Source organism: Protopterus annectens, chromosome 11.part0 (genome assembly GCF_019279795.1).
Source record: "Protopterus annectens isolate FY-2018-M chromosome 11.part0, PAN1.0, whole genome shotgun sequence".
Classification (NCBI taxonomy): domain Eukaryota; kingdom Metazoa; phylum Chordata; order Ceratodontiformes; family Protopteridae; genus Protopterus; species Protopterus annectens.
In genome coordinates this window covers 1,482,970,874-1,482,989,687 of record NC_056745.1, presented here as the reverse complement: position 1 = coordinate 1,482,989,687, position 18,814 = coordinate 1,482,970,874, and the positions used below count along the sequence as shown (strand labels likewise).

Below are 18,814 nucleotides of genomic sequence, written 5' to 3'. Positions count from 1 at the left end.
ATGCACCGACAGAGGCAGAGGAGGAACGGCATGCACCGACAGAGGCAGAGGAGGAACGGCATGCACTGACAGAGGCAGAGGAGGAACGGCATGCACCGACAGAGGCAGAGGAGGAACGGCATGCACCGACAGAGGCAGAGGAGGAACGGCATGCACCGACAGAGGCAGAGGAGGAACGGCATGCACCGACAGAGGCAGAGGAGGAACGGCATGCACCGACAGAGGCAGAGGAGGAACGGCATGCACCGACAGAGGCAGAGGAGGAACGGCATGCACCGACAGAGGCAGAGGAGGAACGGCATGCACAGACAGATTTTTCCAGCTGAGGGACAGAGCATCCACTTTCCAAACTTGTATGTGGGGAGTCCTTGTGCAGAATTTGTCCAATTGGTAGTTCTGGGGGGAGGCAAACAGGTCTATATCTGGGCTCCACCACTTGTTTATCAACATGTTGAAATTCTTTGGTTCCAGTTTCCACTCATGTGGGTCCATGAGATTTCTGCCTAGTTAGTCTGCCAGAGAATTTAGTTTTCCTGTCAGGAATTGAGCCTGTAGATGCACTTGGTAGCTCAAGGCTGTATTCCACTGAGCCATGGCTAGTCTGCAGAGGGGGGTAAGAATGGGCACCCTCCTGCTAGTTTATGTACCACATAACAGTGGTGTTGTCAGTCCATCATTAATTGTCCTGGAAGAATGTGGTCCTTGAAGGCTGTCAGAGCATTCTATACAGCAGCTAACATTTCTTTTTGGATTGATATGCAGGTGCATTTGATTTGGGTTCCATTTGCCCTGAATGCACTTCCCTGCCAGGTGAGCCCCCCCATGCATAGTCTGATGAGTCTGTTAGGGTTTGGGCAGCAAGGAGTAGAGTGAATGGTAGTCCCTTGTTTGGTGGCAGGCCTCTGCCCACCAAAGGAACTCTAATCGTAGGCAAGGTATGATAGGAATCATTGCTTCTAGATCCTGAGAATGCTGACACCATAGGCTTTTTAGATACCATTGTAGTTTCCTCATATGCAGTCTTGCATATGGAATTAGTAGAATGCAGGAGGCCATGAACCCCAAGGCTTGCAGTATTTGCCTTGCAGATAGCAGGGTTTTTGTGGCCATTAGTTTGCAGTAAGTTGTCAAATGGATTTGTTTCTCTGGCGTGAGGAAAGCCATCAGGGAAGTTGTGTTCAAGCTTGCTCCCCAGGAATATAATTTGTTGACAGGGCACCAGATGTGATTTCTTTTCGTTTATGGTGTACCCCAGACAAGTCAGCACCTTTTGTACAAATGCCAGATGATTCAAAAGTATGTCCTGGCTTTCTGCCTGAATTAGACAATCGTCCAGGTATGGGTATATTTGGACATTTCTTTGCCTGCAAAATGCAATATCTGGAGCTAGGCACTTTGAATACCCTGGGTGCAGTAGATAAGCCAAAGGGCAGTGCAGGGAACTGATAATGCATGTAGCCTGCTTTGAAGTGTAGGTATCTTCTTGAAGATTCCCCGATTGGGATGTGCAGGTAGTCTTCCTTTAAATCCAGTGTTGCCAATCAGGCATTTTTGCCTAGCATAGGAAATGACTGAAGAGTTAGCATCTTGAATTTTGGAATAACCAAAAAGGTGTTTAAGATAGAAAGGTCCAGGATAGGATGCCATGAGTTGTCTTTTCTGGATAGGATGCCATGAGTTGTCTTTTCTGGGTACCAGGAAAAGTCTTTAGTAGAAACCTCATCCCTTTTCCTCTTCTGGTACAGTTTGAATAGCCTTTATGCTTGAGAGAGAGTACTTGCTTTTGAGCCTCTGCCCACTGATTTGGGGGTAGATCTGGCCAACCGTTTGGCGTTGGTAACATGTGTAAGTGAAATCTGTATCTTTGGGAAACTATATTTAAAATCCATTTGTCCTGGGTAATGAGTTCCCAGTTTTTTGCCTGTAGAGCAATATTTCCCCTAAAGGAGCAGTCAGTTGAGAAGTGCTTGGAAGCTTTAAAGTTAAGTCATTGAGACAGTTTACCATGGGGGGGGGGGGGGGGAGAGTCTTACTACTCCCTGATTTGGAAGTGGGAGCCCCCCCCCACTGCTTAGTCCTGTGTGTACCCTAGGACTGCAGCCTGGGTGTTCTGCTGATTCTGGGTTTGGACGGAGAAGGCCCGGAAAAGGCAGGAAAAGATCAATTCTTAGAGGACCAATGCTTACTAAATCTTGGAGGCTGTACTTGTCGGAAATCCTTAACAGTTTTGTGTAGATTTAGCTTTTTTCCTCCATCTTTTTTAAGAACTTCTTCTGCTTTGTTGCCAAACAGGCGGTCCTGACTTAAAGCTAACTTGCTGGATGCTCGCTTGACATGATCTGGCAAAGACTGCTCCTTAAGCCAAGCATGCCTTCTAAGTACAGACCCAGTGACAGCAGCCCTGCAAGATGCCTCTAGTGAATCATAACCACACTGCAAAGTATGCTTTCCAACCTGTTCAGCAGAATGCATTAAATCCTGTAAAACCTTATTTTCAGCACAATCAGGAATCATTTTCTGTGTAAGCAATCCAATAATATGCTGCTGATACTTTAACATATGAAACTGGCAGTTTAAGGCCCTAATGGCCAGAGTTGCAGAAGTGTATACTTTAACCCATCTATCCAGCACCCTGGAGTCTCTATCAGAGGGGGTAGGACTTTTGGCAGTAGTAGCCTTAATGCCCTCGGGTCCCTGTGAAATGGTCTCCGGATCCGCAGTAGGGTTTTTAAAAAGGAACTTGAGAGTCAGGAACCCTGTAATATCCATCAGGTTTACTGGGAGCAGGAGGTAAAAAGTCAGGGGCCAAGCTAGATTCCAAAAGGCACCATCAACAAGGTCTAGTAAAGGAGGGATAGCTAAAGGCCTGTGTTGAGGCAGGAGTAAGAAATCCCCAAGCCTCTTTTTAGAAATCAGAGTAATCCTGGCTTTCCCAGCAAAAGTGCTCCCTAAGAGTATGCAGGGTTTCACCAAAAGAGAAATCCTCTGGGGGTGAAGCAGACGTAATAAGAGTCCTCAGCATCAGAATCCTCACAGGCAGATAAGGGTAAATCCTGGTCAGAGGAAACAGAAATTTCAGAATCCTGGTCAGAAGCATCACAAGCAAATTCAGTCCTACGTCTCTTAGAGGGGGAAGGCTGGCTTCCCCTGATTAAAGTAATAAGGTCTTCAGCCATTCTTATAATTTGTTTTTTAGGCATAGAGGCCTGACCATGCGGTGTGGGCATCAGTTTTCTAGGCATAATTCGAGTTTTAGGCCTTGAAGAGGAAGATGGTGTTGGTTTAATATGCAAGTCAGTAGGCCTGAATACACCCTCAGAAGCTGGTGCCTGCACACCGGCTCTGGACCCATCCAAGGTAGAGACATCCACAGGTTCCACAGTTGAAGCATCTCGCAGCATACCGGACTCCAAATGGGAGTTAGTAGAAGCCTGCGAATCTGAAGTAGCGGGAATCAGGGGCTGCAAAAGCGCCTCACTGAGTACCGGCGACTGGCTTAGGAGGAAAAGCGAAGACGGCAGCTTAGGACCTAGGCGGCTTATCTCTGGCTTTATCTGCGTTTTTTCGGAATGTCGGTAGTCGGATGGCTTACCGAAGACATATCTGGATAATTGAACTGAGTACCAAAATATTTAAAAGCATAAATATACAAACGACGAATAGCATGTTGCTTAAATAAGGCACAGCGAGGTACGTTGTGGTCAGGGCCTAGGCAAGGAATACAGTACGAATGAAAATCTTTGTGAGGTATTTGCTTTCTACAAGAAATACAATTATTGACTTTTACTGACATCGGTTTAGAGGAAGAAAAATTTTCCCCAACGGGGTACTTCGCTTTAGTTGAAGACGTCTGTTCTGAAACTCGAAAATGAAAATTTCAGGAGTCGGCCGACCGGCACTTGCGAACGGTTTCTGCTTCAGGCACTGCACAGCAAGAAAGACTGATGTAATGGCATTGGCTGCATGCTTTATACCCCTGACTAGCTGACGTCATGGAAGATGAGACAGCAGCCGACGCAGGACCCAAGACTTTATCAGTCCAACTGAGGGCTACTGCAAGCAGATAACCCAAATGTGATGACTGCAACAGTAAAACACGAAGAGCATCTGCAGAGGCAAACCCTGCCCTAGACTTGGAGAAAAGAGATAGGTGGTAATGCTTTGTAAAGGTATGGAGAGAGGTCCAGGTGGCAGCTTCCAAGGTGTCCCTGGCAGGGACTCCTCTGAGGAATGCTCTGGACGTGGAGGCTGCCCTAGTGGAATGGGTACAAATAGACTTAGGGTGTTATTTTCCATGTAGTCTGTAGCAGAAATGGATACAGTGTGATATCCATTTGGAAACTGTTTGCTTGGAAATGGGCTTCCCCCCTCTACCCCTGGGCAAAGCTGAGAAGAAGCTGGTCTGTTTTTCTGAAGGGTTTAATCCGATCCAGCTAGTATCAGAGTTGTCTGTGCATGTCTAGTGAGTGCAGAATTATTTCCCCCTTGTTGAGGGTTGGGAAAGAAGATGGGCAGATGTATGACCTGGTTGAGGGTCACATCAGATACCACCTTGGGCATAAAGGAGGGGTTAATCCACAGGGAGACCCTGTCTGCATGTAACATGATAAAGGGCTCAACAGCCATGAGTGCCTGAAGTTCTGAAACCTTTCTGGCTGAGGTGATAGCTAGTAGGAAAGCAGTCTTCCAGTAGAGGTATTTCAGTTCTGCTGCAGCAACAGGTTTGAATGGAGGTAAGGTTAGTTTTTCTAAAACATAATTCAGGTCCCAGGCTGGCGTGTGAGGCCTTCTGGGAGGTCTGATATTAGAAGCTCCTCTGAGGAATTGTTTAATCAAAGGATGTGAGAATATGGGTTGATTTGAATCTAAATGAACCGAAATGGCGGAGGCATGGATTTTAATAAAAAAAGGAGAGGCCACAACTCTGCTAGGTAGTCCAAGATAAGGATGTGCAGTACTGGCCCCTCTAGACTGGCTCCAGGAGCAGAATCTTTTTCATTTCCCTGCGCAAGAAATTCTGGTGCTGGGCCTTCTGGCCTCTGTGATCATGTTTAGGAACAGTTTGCTTTTAAAGTATTAGCCATGCCGACAGATTGAGAGTCTGCAAGTCTGGGTGCAGTACCCCCCCCCCCCCCCACACACACACACACACACAGACACACACACACATGGGTCAAGAGGTCTGAGATCAGGGAAAGCTGCCTGGGGGGATGTAAAGTCAGGTTGTGTAGTAAGGAGGTGCCAATGCTGTCTGGGCCAATCTGCAGCAAGGAGGATGGCCTTTGATCTCTCCTCCCTTATTCTGGTCAGTACCTTAGGAATAAGAGGGAGAGGAGGGAAAGTGTACACAAAGAGGGATTCCAGGGGAAGGTCAAGGCATCCACCTTCCATGCTAGGTGGTGATACTCCCTGGGACAGAATTTTTTCAGCTGGTGGTTGAGGTGCGAAGCAAAGAGATCCACCTCCGGAGTTCTCCACTCCTGAGGGACTTGCAGAATTATTTTCTGTGGAGCTGCCATTCGTGGGGGTCCAGTAAGTTTCTGCTTACGTGGTCTGCCAGGGTGTTGTTGACCCCTGGTAGATAATGGGCAATTAGGTGTAGACCCATGGAGGTGGCTGTCAGAGGTTCAAGGCTAGTCTGCACAGAGGGTAAGATTGGCTCCCTCTCCATTTGTTGATATGCCACACTACTATGGTGTTGTCTGCTTTTATAAGGAGAATCCCTAGCCTGAGATGGGGTTTGAAGGATGTCAGAGCCTTTTGTACTGCCATCATTTCTTTCTGCTTAATGTGTAAGGAAGGTGCTGGGTATCCCAAAGACCAAGGGTGCACCTGCCTGCTAAGTGAGCACCCCAAGCAATGTCGGAGGCTGGTAGGGCGGAGGATGAAGGGAAGACCTTTGTTCTTGGCACAGGTCCCTGCCCACCAGAGAAACTCGGCCCTTATACATGGAATCAAAGGGAGAGAGGTCTCTACAGGCTGAGAGTGCTGACACCAAAGGTTCTTTAGATACCACTGAAGTTTCCCCATGTGAAGCCTCGCCAGAGGAATTAGAAAGATGCAAGATGCCATGTACCCCAAGGCTTGCAGGAACCTCTTTGCAGTGAGGTGACTTCTGGAAGCCAGCTGGGTAAAGTAGAGAGGCAGGAAGCTCTGCTTTTCTGGGGATAGGAAGGCCAAAATGATCTTCCTGGAGAGTGTTTACTTTGATTTCTTTTCGTTTATGGTGAACCCTAGGGAAGTTGAGGGTTTTGACAAAGACATTCCTGGAGCAGCTTTTCTTTGCACTCTGCCTGAATGAGGCAGTCATCCAGATAAGGATAAATCTGTATATTTCTCTGTCTGCAAAATGCTATAGCTGGGGCTAAGCATTTAGTGAATACTCTGGGTGCAGTAGATAAGCCAAAGGGCAGTGCAGAGAACTGAAAGTGTGAGCCTGCTCTGAAGTGCAGGAATTTCTTGCAGGATTCCCTTATGGGGATGTGGAGGTAGGCATCTTTTAGGTCTAGGGTCACTAGCCAGGCATTTATCAGCATAGGCAGCAGCTGCTGAAAATTTAGCATTTTGAATCTGGGGATACCAGGGAGGTGTTCAGAATAGATAGATCCAGGATGGGGCACCAAGTGCCCTCTTCTGGGAACAAGAAATAAGTCTAGAATAAAAGCCCTTGCCTGTTTGATCTAAGGGGACAGGTTCCACTGCTCCCTGGGATATGGGAGTTTGGACCAGTTTCAATGCCTCTGCCCACGGATTTGGAGGCAAGTCTGGGTACCCTCTTGGAATTGGGAGTTTGTTGAAAGAGAATTTGTATCCCTGAAAAAAGATCTTTAAGACCCACTGGTCCTTTGTTACAGAAAGCAAATTTTCTTTGCAGAGGGAGAGCCTTCCTCCTAGTTTCTGGTGAGTGAAAGGAGGGCAGAGGGGGGGGGGGGGGGAGTCATTGGGAGCTTTTGCCATATAAGGGTGTCTTAGAACTTCCTGGCTTTGGGATAGAAGTAGTCCACTGTTTGGTTCTCTGCTTCCCCTGGGATAGGTAGCCTGGGTGGTCTGTCCCTGCGGGACTTACCTTGGTCCGGTCTGCTAGATGCAAGGAAGGACCAGTGCTTAGAAGGAAAGTTCCTGCTGAACCTGGGAGGATGAACCTGAAAGAAATACTTTACTGTTTGAATAGATTTTGCTTTGTCTTCCATCTTTTTAAGCATCTCTTCTGCTTTTTCTCCAAACAAGCGGATCTTATTCAGGGGTGCATCAATTAGTTTAGACTTGACATGATCAGGGAGAGACTGTTCCTTCAACCATGCACACCTCCTAATGACAGATCCTGACACTGCTGCCATGCTAGAAGCTTCTAGGGTGTTATATCCACAGTGTAAATAGTGTTTGGCTACTTGACAAGTACAGTGTAGTAAATCTGCTATTTTTTTTTCGAATTGGCACAGTCAGGAAATGTTGAAATCTTTTGTTTTAATACTTCCAAAGTGTATTGATATTTTTACATATGGAACTGACAGTTGAGTGCTCTGACAGCAAAGGTTGCAGAGATGTATACTTTTTTACCCCATCTGTCCAGAGCTCTTGAATCCTTGTCAGAAAGAATAGGATTCTTGGCAGAACTAGTCTTAGCTCCTTTAGGTCCCTGTGTAATGACCTCTGGGTCTGCAGCAGGACTTCTGTACAGATATTTGTGAGAATCCGGTACTCTAATACCGGTCAGGTTTACTGGGAGCAGGTGGAGGGCATCAGGGGCTAAACTGGATTAGTGGAAAACATCCACCACTTCTAAAATAGGGGGATGACCAGGGGTCTGTGCTGGAGCAAGCCCAGAAATTCTCCAAGTCTTTTCTTAGACTGGGTGAAATCCTGAGATTCCCATTGGAAATGTTCCCCGAGGGTGAGGGTATGAAGGGTTTCCCCAAAGGAAAGGTCTTCTGTTGGGGAGGCAGAAGGGATGTATTCTTTTGCACCTGAATCCTCAAGCAGTCAGAGGTTGTTCCTCTTCAAAATCTGAATAGTCAGATTCCTCAGAATCCTGTTCTGTCAATTTCTGGAGAAGGGTGTCTTTTCCTTTTAGGAGTTGTGGCCTGACTATCCCTGATAAGGGAGATGAGAGTCTCCACCATTTTAAGCATTTGTTCTTGGGGTGGTGGAGCAGGAGCAAGATGGTGGCTAGAGGCAGATTTTCTAAGAGTGGCCTGGCTTCTAGGCCTAAGAGTATCAGTTGATCTGAGAGAAACTGTAGTCTGATGAGAAGATGTTTTTTGCCTAGATTCGGTAGTGCAGGCGGCCTCCTCGGAAGCTGGTGCCTGATTGCGGCTCCTGACTCAACTAAGGTAGACAGCCAAAGGCTCAGAAGACTAAAGATTTATGCGGCATACCAGACTCTGAAAGGGGCTCTGTAGAGGCCTGCGTAGATATCAAATTGGGCATCTGGGGCTGCGAAAGTGCCTCACTGAATTCCAGACAACTGACGACCTGCTTAACGGTAGAGTTGTCAGAAGGCTTAGCCTTGTGTGGTCTGTCTATCTCTGCAGTTTTTCAGAATGTCCACGGATTGTTGGCTGACTGACACCATTTCAGAATGCAAAGACTGAAGACAAAAATACCAGTCTACAATTAGAGCTCTATGGCGAATGGTTCCCACGTTAAAGAGGGCACAGAACCGGCAACGGGGGACATCATGGTCTGGGCCTAAACAAGTGACGCAGTAAGAATGGAAGTCTCGGTGTGGGATCTGCTTTCCACAGGCGAGACAATTGTTAACTTTTTCAGACATCGGTTAGTGCAAGAAAGAGAGTCCCCAATGGGGTACTTAGCTTTAGACACTTAGCTGAAATTCACACTCTGGTAGTGACCGACTGGCACCCTTGCGAACTGCTTCTGCTATGGGCTCCATGGCAAGAAAGACTGATGTAATGGAGTCTGCTGCCTTGCTTTACAGAACTGATTACTTGATGTCAGACTACAGGCAACTGCAGCTGACACAGAAAAACATTGACTCTGGTATTGGGGCTGGCCGAGGGCTACCACAGCAGGGATAACCCACAGGTGATGACTGCAACAGTGAAACATGAAGAACGTTTAAACTTAACAGGCCTTAATATGTCTACGCAATTCAAATCCTGTGTCCCAGCACAGAAGAATCATTTCCCAAGTTACACCTATTTGCTCACCTGATAATTCGGATTTTTTAAAACCTGCAACATTACAACCCCAAAGCATATAGATTCATAGGTTGGTACTAGGCTATCGGCCCTAAGGCCTACACAAGCCTAGCCATAACAAGTGCCCTGGATATATCTTCCCACAATATTTCTCTGGACCCCTGTTATATTAGGTTTCCAGTTAATTCATTCTTCCCCACCACACCTCCAACATTTGCCATTTACCCAAGGAAATATTCTTTTGTATTCTGCTTGGGTTATAAAAATACCTACATAAATACTTCAAAGCAAAAAATCCTTCTACATGTTTGTTGCATACTTGGGAGCCATAAATCTGTTATCACCTTGTGAATTGCTTATCCAATCTCATAATCTTATCCAACCTCCTCTGAATCCTATAGTACTCATTTAATATTTTATACACCCTACAAATTAATCCTTTAACAGCAACTTCCATTTTAGATTCAACTAAGGACTCTACCATAGTACATATTTCGCTTCATATCCCCCTCACCCTATTAATCCCAAATACGGTAGTATCTTGTCCTATAGTCCAAATGTCAGTTTGGCCTCTTCTCATTCTATTACCTCTCCCTATCTAGTTATTTGCTTCCAATTAACTTGGTACCTTTGCCAGATTTCTCCAATAAATTCCAGCCCCCTCTTGCTTATCCCCTGTACCCCTAAATGCAGTCATCACTATTGGCAAAAAATCTCCATTCTCATGTTTGTTTAGTTTTTAGAATACTTACAGTTGTCGGTCATCTCCATTCGAACCTATGTCACATTTAACTAGACTTTTGAAATGGGTTTGGGCCCATATCCAAGACACCATGGAATTCTTTAAAGTAATTTCTGAGATGCAGCTTGAGCCGGGGTGGTTACTCTGCACCCTAGATATTTCTGCACTGTACACCAACATTCTTCACTGGGCAGGCCTGGAAGCATCAGAGTACTGGTTATAAAAGTCAAAATTGTACCAACCCGGCTTCAATAATTTGCCTTGCTGAACACGTTCTAACCAAGAACGTGTTTTACTACCAGAACAAATGCCATTTACAAATACAAGGCACGGCTATGGTAGCCTCGTTTGCTCCCATATATGCTGACTTATTCATCGCCCACATTGAGAAGCAGCTCATCTAGGGCAACACACAATCTCTAGATGAGATCGATATTTGGACACGATACCTGGTTGACTGCTTGTTAGTATGGAGAAGCAGCTCATCTATGGCAACACACAATCTCTATCTAGATGAGATCTATATTTGGAGAAGATACCTGGATGACTGCTGGTTAGTATGGAGATTGTTGGATATTTAAATAACAAATGGGGTATACAATTTAGTCAATTATAACGACAGGATTACCTTCTTGGATGTCTTAGTAACTAGGAACAGTGACAATATATTGGCATCAAAGTGCATCATAAATACCCCCAATATAACTAACTCTCTTCTCCATGCTACCTGCTTTCACCCCCCCCCCCCACATATATGCAGAAACATTCCAAAATTACAATGTTGGCGTATGAAACTAATATGCTCTAATGATATCACTTACAAGGTTTATTAGGAAGATCTAACCATCAGATTCAGGAACAGACGCTACAAAATGGGGAATATCTATAGGGCCAGACATTGGGTGGCCAATCAGGACCTTTTGAGATATAGGGACAAGGATTCCACCATCTGACTAGTCACTACCTATGGAAGGAATACTAACGTCCTAACTTAATAGTGTTCATAGACATTGGAACATCCTCTTGGCAGATGCTAAACTGATTTTTTGGACTATAGACATAATTCTTTTAGGAGAGGTAAGAACTTGGGCCATTTCTAAGTCATCCTTACAAACATGGATGCAGATGTAAGGGTGATTCCATACAAACAACTCTCATGTGGGACCAACTCAAGTGATGGTTTTCCCTGTGGCCATTGTACGCACTGCAGAACAGTAATGAAAACATGCCAGTTCAGTAGCAAAAATACTGGCCAAGTATTTGATATTTTCTTTTTTGCCAATTGTCAGATGGACTGGGTGATCTATTTGGCTACTTTTACTGGTTTTGCAGTTTATGTTGGACAAATATCCAGACCACTTAAATTCAGAATCTCTGAACATTATAGTGACATCAGGCACAAGAAGCTTACGAATGCTTTATATAAGCATACTGGGGTACACAAGAATGCATCCTTTAACTTTACTGTGATAAGACAGAATTATTGGTTAAAAGACAAACAAAGCAGGTTGGCATCAGATTTCAAATAGTAAAGAAAAGAAATGGCTTATCAAACTGGGAGGTTTGTTCTCACCAGTACACGAGTACCTATAATTGGAAATGTTAATTCACTAAATTAGAGCCTCACCTAGTGGCTATATAAAAAGGAAAACAGGTTTTCATGTCTTAACCGCACTGAAGAATGCTTTGTAATTCTTACAGCTGAAACCGGTCTATTTTGTCTCCATTTTTAAACTATGCTTTTCAGCTAGTTTTGGAATAAATATTTAATGCTACAGTCTGCTGGCTCCCTTTGTTTTGTATTGCTATCAGGTCTTTTTGGAGCCGTGCAGTTGCCATACTTGCAGGGGCTGCCTTATCTACAGTTTAATGAAAACCCTCAAAAAACAAAAAACCCAAAATACCCCACTAATCTATTAACTTAAAACTATGTACATCAAACAATGAAGACTAACCCTTCTGATAGGAACAACTGCTCCAAATACACAAGCACCCACAGGCATTACACCTAACCTAAAATTAAGGTTATCCACGGCAAGGCACATGTTACAGCTTGTGCGCCTATCGACACTAATTGTAATCTGTCCTATTCCCCTCCCAGATGTAAAGAATTTGTATGCCATCAGAAAACTTAACTTTTAGCCTTATGGAAAAAGTGCACTGGCTATCTTTAAATATAACTACATTATACACTGTTCTAGTATGTGCACTGAAGTGTTTAGATACCAGTAAAGCTGCTAAATTTCAAACTATTTTTTTTACTGAGCTGCTTAACTCTGCTGAGGTAAATATAAAATTAAAAGGGACAAACAATGCCCAGCCTGATTTACTGCCTACACCTTTAGTCAGCTTGTCTCCACGGAAACTTAAATATATAACTGCCCTCAGCTGCAGACTTCAACTCAGTGAACATTTAAAGGAAAATATCACTGCATTCACAGCATTCTCGTATTGTTAAAAGCCCACGTTTAAACTGAAAACTTGTTTTTAAAATTAAGCCAATCAAGACATTCACCTACATAAAAAGAAAAAAAAAAAACACATCTCAGCTCTTCATATACTATAATCAGTGCACATTTACACCCCATTCTAGCAGCCCAAGATTACAGCATATTAACTTAAACATGCTTTTTAGATACCCCTGACTACATACTGCACAAATCTTACTACATATGCTGCAATTTATATCAGGATACATAAAGAATAAGACGGAAACCAATGAGATGAGATGGCTAGTGCAGCTGAGAGCAGACAAATCACTCCAGTGGCTCTACTTGATACAGGCACTGGGAACTAACAATGGGCGGCACAATGCTAGGGCACTTCTATGGGCTAGGCTTGTAAAGGCCCCAGGGCCGCTGAAATTTATATCAGGAGACAAAGAATAAGACAGAAACCAATGAGATGAGATGACTAGTGCAGCTGAGAGAAGACAGATCACTCCAGTGGCTCTACTTGATAGAGGCACTGGGAAGTAATGACGGGCGGCACAATGCTCGGGCATTTTATGGGCTAGGCTTGTAATTGTAAAGGCCCTGGGGCCATTAGCCTAGTACATACCTATGAACCTATGACAGTGGTAAGGACCTGAATGATAATGTTCCTCTAGAGCCCAGCAGTTTCTAGATGCATATTTATATGGATCCTGTTTGTTATGTCATCCGTAATACATATTTGTATGCATTTATCAGCCTTTCAGGAATGTAATGTTATAACTGTTATTTTTATATTTTTTGGTACTATTTATATTTCATAAGGCTGTTTATATAGGTTTTGACATTAGTGTGTCTTATTATACTTAAGAGCATGAATCTTTAATTGATATTATCACTTTGAGGAGTGGTGTTCTCTGCTACACAAGGGAAGATTTGTTGTGCAAACATCTGAGGAAGCAGTACTTGAACTGTGAAAACACTTGCGTGCTTTTTTTTGTTTGTTTTTTTGTTTTTAACAATAAAACGTTTTAACCTGGCTTTGGCATAGTTTTGTGCTGCCCTTTTGTGGATTATTGCATTTCTCTTTATTCAGGGCAGAGCATTCATCTAGTGTTGCTTGTTTTTGCTTTGTATCATGAAGTGTTTTATGCAAATAAAAAAGGTTTCACTTAGTTACTTTACTGTCCTTCCAAATGTTAATGACATGAAGTGGGGTATGTTTTTCAGTCCACAAACAAGTTTAACAAAGTCAACAAAAGTTAAAAATCTTTCTCAGCCACATTTTTCTTGTAAAGCCATATTTCACAAATGTGATTGATGAAAGCATCAATTTCAGTGTTCCTGGTCTTCCTCCTGTTCATCTACCATCTCCCAACCACAGACTCCAATTCAGAGGTACTTCTGATTCTTCTACTAAACTCCTGTGCTTATTTCTCAAGCATTTTCCTTTCTAACATTGGAAAATGCTTCAGTGGCAAAATCTCTCTACGAGCTTTATTATCAGAAGAATGAGAAGCAGAGTCCCTTCCATTGGATGGCTCACTTTTTTGCGCGACAGACATTTGTAATTTTCTCCTTAGCCTGCTCTGCTTCAAATCATGTATTTGATCCTCCAGAAAAAAAGGATTCTGAAGTCAGCTAAAAACAGCAACTTGAATCTTGCACTGGTCTCTTGTCATTCTCTCACTGCTCAGATAAATTTGCTCATCTTTTACCTGAAGTACATTGAATAATAATTTCCACTTTTTTTTTTTTTTTAATACTTTGCCCTTCTAACACCGTTTTGTCAGGATCATCTTTCTGCTGGTTGTTTTTCTTTCGGCTTTTCTCGGTTAGGGGTTGCCACAGCGGTACTCTGGTCCGCTAATGATTGGCAGTAGATTTTTATGGTACCAAGGTGCCAGCTCGACACCCAACCTTCAACAGAGGCATGCCCACTCACGCATGTCTTTCGAATGCTACTCAACCGTGGGGAGGAGATGCAGACTCCACACAGAAGGCGCTCCAGCAGAGAATCTAACGCAAGAAACTCTTGCTGTGAGGCGAGAACGCTACACTGCATATTTACTAATACAGGTATTGGCTGCTTAATCATGGCCAAGTTTGAAGCATACATACAATATGTCCTTACAGTTAAATCCTGCTGCGGAATACCAGTTTAGTTGCTTATTTTTGCTTTCATAAAATATATAGTCTGTCCCTTCTACTTTCTCTGGTACAGCAGACATTCTCAGGTACGCTGCATGCTTTGTCCTACCATTTTTTGAAACTGCTGTTCTTTATAGTCTCCTATTCAGGCAGCCTTTTTTTTCATTTCAACCTCTGATTTTTGCAGTACTCCGTTCATCTGAACGGCTGTTTAAAGCTTCTTTCATTTTTTCCAACCTTTTGTTGTTTGCATTGATATGCTCCTTCAATGTTTCATTTATTTTAATCAGCTCTGAGCACATTTTATTTTTTCCTCTAAATTACTGGAAGCTATCTCTTCTACTGAAGCTGGGGCTTGAACTGCTTTTTGCTGAAGAAATGCAAGTCAGTGTTTTCTCCTAGCCATTTGTAGTTTATTTTCATTCAGACCCTCCAAGTTTCTTCGTTGCTGACGTCCAGGCAGTGTGCTTACTAGCCAGCGACTGAATTACAAACTCTTATCTCCATTTCTTTTTTCACGCTTGGGGCAGCTGAGAAATCAGTGTGGAGCCATCTTAGGCCACTTACTTGACAAAACACCCAAAAGACAAAATAATTAGGAAAAAAGGGCTAGTTAACTGGGACAAAAATTGCTTTTTGAGGTACCATACAGGCAGGAACAGTGGCAACCTTGACAGCTAGTTTAAGTTAAACCTAATTAAAAACACACAAGGATAGGCAATGTGAGGTTTTAACATCTGAGAAGGATTCTGCTGGTTTCTTTCTCCACTTTCTTCAGAGTTGTAGTCCGACATGTTATGCAAAGCCACAGCAAATCAAACATAAATCATGCACTCACCCACTGCACAGAAACTTGACACATTTTTGCAACTGTTTCTTCTACTTGTGTCAGAGCACAAACTGGATACATGCGGCTTGAAAAGTGTAATCCAATACCCACTTGCAATCTACTTGTTATCCACAGCCCTTGAGGTATGAGAATATGTAGTTCAAACAACCAGTTAGTGGCTGGTGGGAGTGGCAGCCACAGTTTGGGAAAGTCCCAGGATCTTGGAAGCGATTTTAGCTGTGTGTTATGAATGCAGAGAGTAAAATAAAGGAAATCATTTGTACTGCTGAAGGTTACACCATTCTTCACGGCCATGGTTCTGCCACCCCCTTCATTAAACACTGCCTGAAGATCAGACCATTCACAAGACTAATGGATTCCCCAGTTCATTTCATGTAACACTCTACAAAGAAAAAGCTGTAAAATAAGTAAATCAACATCCTCACTTACCTTAAAAGGCTTTGATACTGCTGCTGGCTGTATCCAGTAGATGCCACTTTCTGCGTCTGGCTTTGTTAGTCTGATCTGTGTACAGTCAGTTCCTTAATAAAAAAGATAATGTATTAAATATGCAGTGAATTATGAGGAAGCACTCATTTTTCTAACAGTAAGACATGTTATCCCAATAGTCACTTGCTATTGCAAATGAAATCTCAGTCTTTATGTCCTATCTAAATTTACCTTGGTTACTTCAGTATCAGCCTAACAAAATCCAGCTCCATGGCATACTGAGGTGGGAACCAGATGACGTGGCTTCTACTGGCAGATTAGGCACTAGAGTAGAATATTAAGGTGGCAGAAAATGCAGCTTTTTGTTGGCTCACCCACTGGGAGGGTTGAGTTTCTGCCACTAAACTGACATGTCGCCTGTAATGGGAAGAGTGCCATAACCATACACAGATTAGTTACAGTTAACAGAGAAGGGAGAGTTTGGAGTTGACTGACTGACACTCCACATGCAGGATGTCCGTAGTCTCAGGGCATACAAAGTCCCCTGCTGTGTGGGACAGCATGTGTGATGCCTGTTACTTCCCACACCACACCAGCCGAACAGCGGCTTCAGCCCCGAGGGGTAACAGTAGGGATACTAACACTAAGGACCAAGCCAAACAGCGTCTTCAGCCCCGAGGGGCAACAGTATGGATACTAAGACTAAGGACCAAGGAAAACAGCGGCTTCAGCCCTGAGGGGCAACAGTATGGATACTAAGACTAAGGACCAAGGAAAACAGCGGCTTCAGCCCTGAGGGGTAACAGTATGGATACCAAGACTAAGGACCAAGGAAAACTATACTCATCACAACCACTGGTCCTACATTACTGCAAGATAAAATGAAGTTTCTGGCAAATGTGTTGATCCCACATGGTTGTTATAGTAATTCTGATTAAAACTGTAGGTCCAACTCAAGTTTCAACTGCAAAACAGTTATTCAAGGAGAAATGGAAAGCATACTGCTCACCGATTGGTTTTTAATGGTAGCTGGGTCATGATGAATGAAACTCCACAAGTGTTACACTTGGTAATATACAGAGTTCAATACATTTCATTTAATGAGTCTCGAGTATACCAAAGTCTGGAGACATCAGCCTATCAGGACACTAAAAAAGTTCTTTGCCACACTGACCCTCTATGAAGCCACTCCAGGCCCACTACTGTCATTAAATCACAGCTACAACTTCTACTAGACTTGTAGCACATGACATGAAGAGGAACAGAAATGAAGAACCTGGAAGATGATGCCATAAGCCTCTAAAGGGAAAGCACTAAAACGTAACAGCTGGAAGGTGCCTTCCTGGGAAGGAAGTGTGGAATGGGTACAATAAAGTGAGAGAATTATGGGGCAAAAAAGAAAGGGAAGATGGCTTGGGGAAAAAGCGCTGGATACAGATGGGTGAAGTGATGGTGCTGCCTTTTGGTGCAGCAAGTTTAGGCTTTGTTAAAAGCAAACACTAACTGGAGAAATGACACACCTGGTTGATAAGTACAATCAAATAACTTACTAATGGATTTTTTGGAGGCAATGAAAGTACTTCAGGGGAGGGGAAATTAAGAAATTGGAAGCTTGGTAACCATATTCAAAGTTTTAGTAGTACCACGTCTAGACAATGAAAGATGGGATACAGTTTTTCAGTCATACAAATGCTAAAGTGGAAAAAAAGAAGTTATGTACTCACCATAACGTTCCATGTGAGTTGTTTATCTCACCTTTATTCTCACTGATGGGTTCGGAGCCGATCCTCGGCTCCAACACGACTGATAACAAAGCTCAAGGTTTGCCAGCAGCTCAAGAACAAGCCCCTTATCCCATGATGCACTGCTGGAATTACCTCAGATCTTGTATGCCACACACACACACACACACACACACACACACACACACACACACACACACCTGTAAGGGGTGCACTCCAAGAAGGAAGAAGTATTGAATAACCAGGATGATATTAGCCTCTAGGTCAACTGTCAGCCAGGAGGGGGATGGAGGGAGGGATGTCAGAATAAAGGCGAGATAAACAACTTGCATGGAACGTTATGGTGAGCACATAACTTCTTTATGTGAAGTTGTTAAATCTCGCCATTTATTCTCACTGATGGGTAGCGTCCCTAGCACACTCAATCCTGGGTGGCTCACGGGAGTGTATTTTTCAGGACCGTAGAACCAAAAGAAGACTGGTCGCTGGAAGCCTTATCCACTTTGTAATGAGTGATAAAGGTATGAGGCTTAGACCAAGTGGCTGCAGCACAAATGCTATCAAGGGGCAATTTAGCTTGAAAAGCAGAAGACGTAGAAACGGCTCTGGTTGAATGAGCCTTTACTTTGTGTGGCAAAGGTATGTTAGCAGTTGCATGAACAAATGAGATACAATCCGATAGCCATTTTGAAGGGGTTGTTTTGGCCACTGGTCTACCTTTTCTGGCCTCAGAAAAGGATACAAAAAGTTGATCTGATTTTCTAATATCCTTTGTTCTATCACGATAAAATCTGAGCTGTCTATGCATGTCAAGTTTGTGCAGCATGTATTCTAATTTGTTGGAATGGTTGGGGAAAAAGACTGGCAACTCAATGACCTGATTGATATTAGACTCCGAACAGACTTTAGGCAAAAAGGTGTTTGTTCTGAGAGATACTCCATCAGCATGGAAAATCATATAAGGAGGTCCGAGATAATGCTTGAAGTTCTGACACTCTGCGGGCAGAAGTAATGGCCACCAGAAAAATAGTTTTCCAGGACAAATATTTGAGATCACAAGATGATGCTGATTCGAAGGGGGGGGGGGGGGAATTATCTGAGACAGAATAAAATTCAGATTCCAGGGAGAATAAGTGGTTTTGACAGGAGGCCTCATGTGAAAGACACCTTTGAGAAAAACCTTAGATAACTTATGGGCCATAATATTTAACCCATCCAATTCAAGGTGGAAATTAGATATGGCGGCTAGCTGAACCCGAACTGTGGCAGCTGCTGCTCCTTCCTTAAAAATCATTGTCAAAAAACTC

At 43.5% G+C, this 18,814-nt stretch overlaps 1 protein-coding gene across 1 annotated transcript in view; it reads right to left on the bottom strand.

The window, feature by feature from the left end:
- LOC122815927 (angiopoietin-related protein 5-like) overlaps positions 1-18,814 on the bottom strand; it is a 597,255-nt gene that overhangs the window by 407,448 nt on the left and 170,993 nt on the right. Inside the window, exon 4 of the mRNA XM_044088792.1 lies at positions 15,766-15,857. Within this exon, the coding sequence (XP_043944727.1) occupies positions 15,766-15,857 (92 nt within the window). The remainder of the gene's footprint in view (positions 1-15,765; positions 15,858-18,814) is intronic.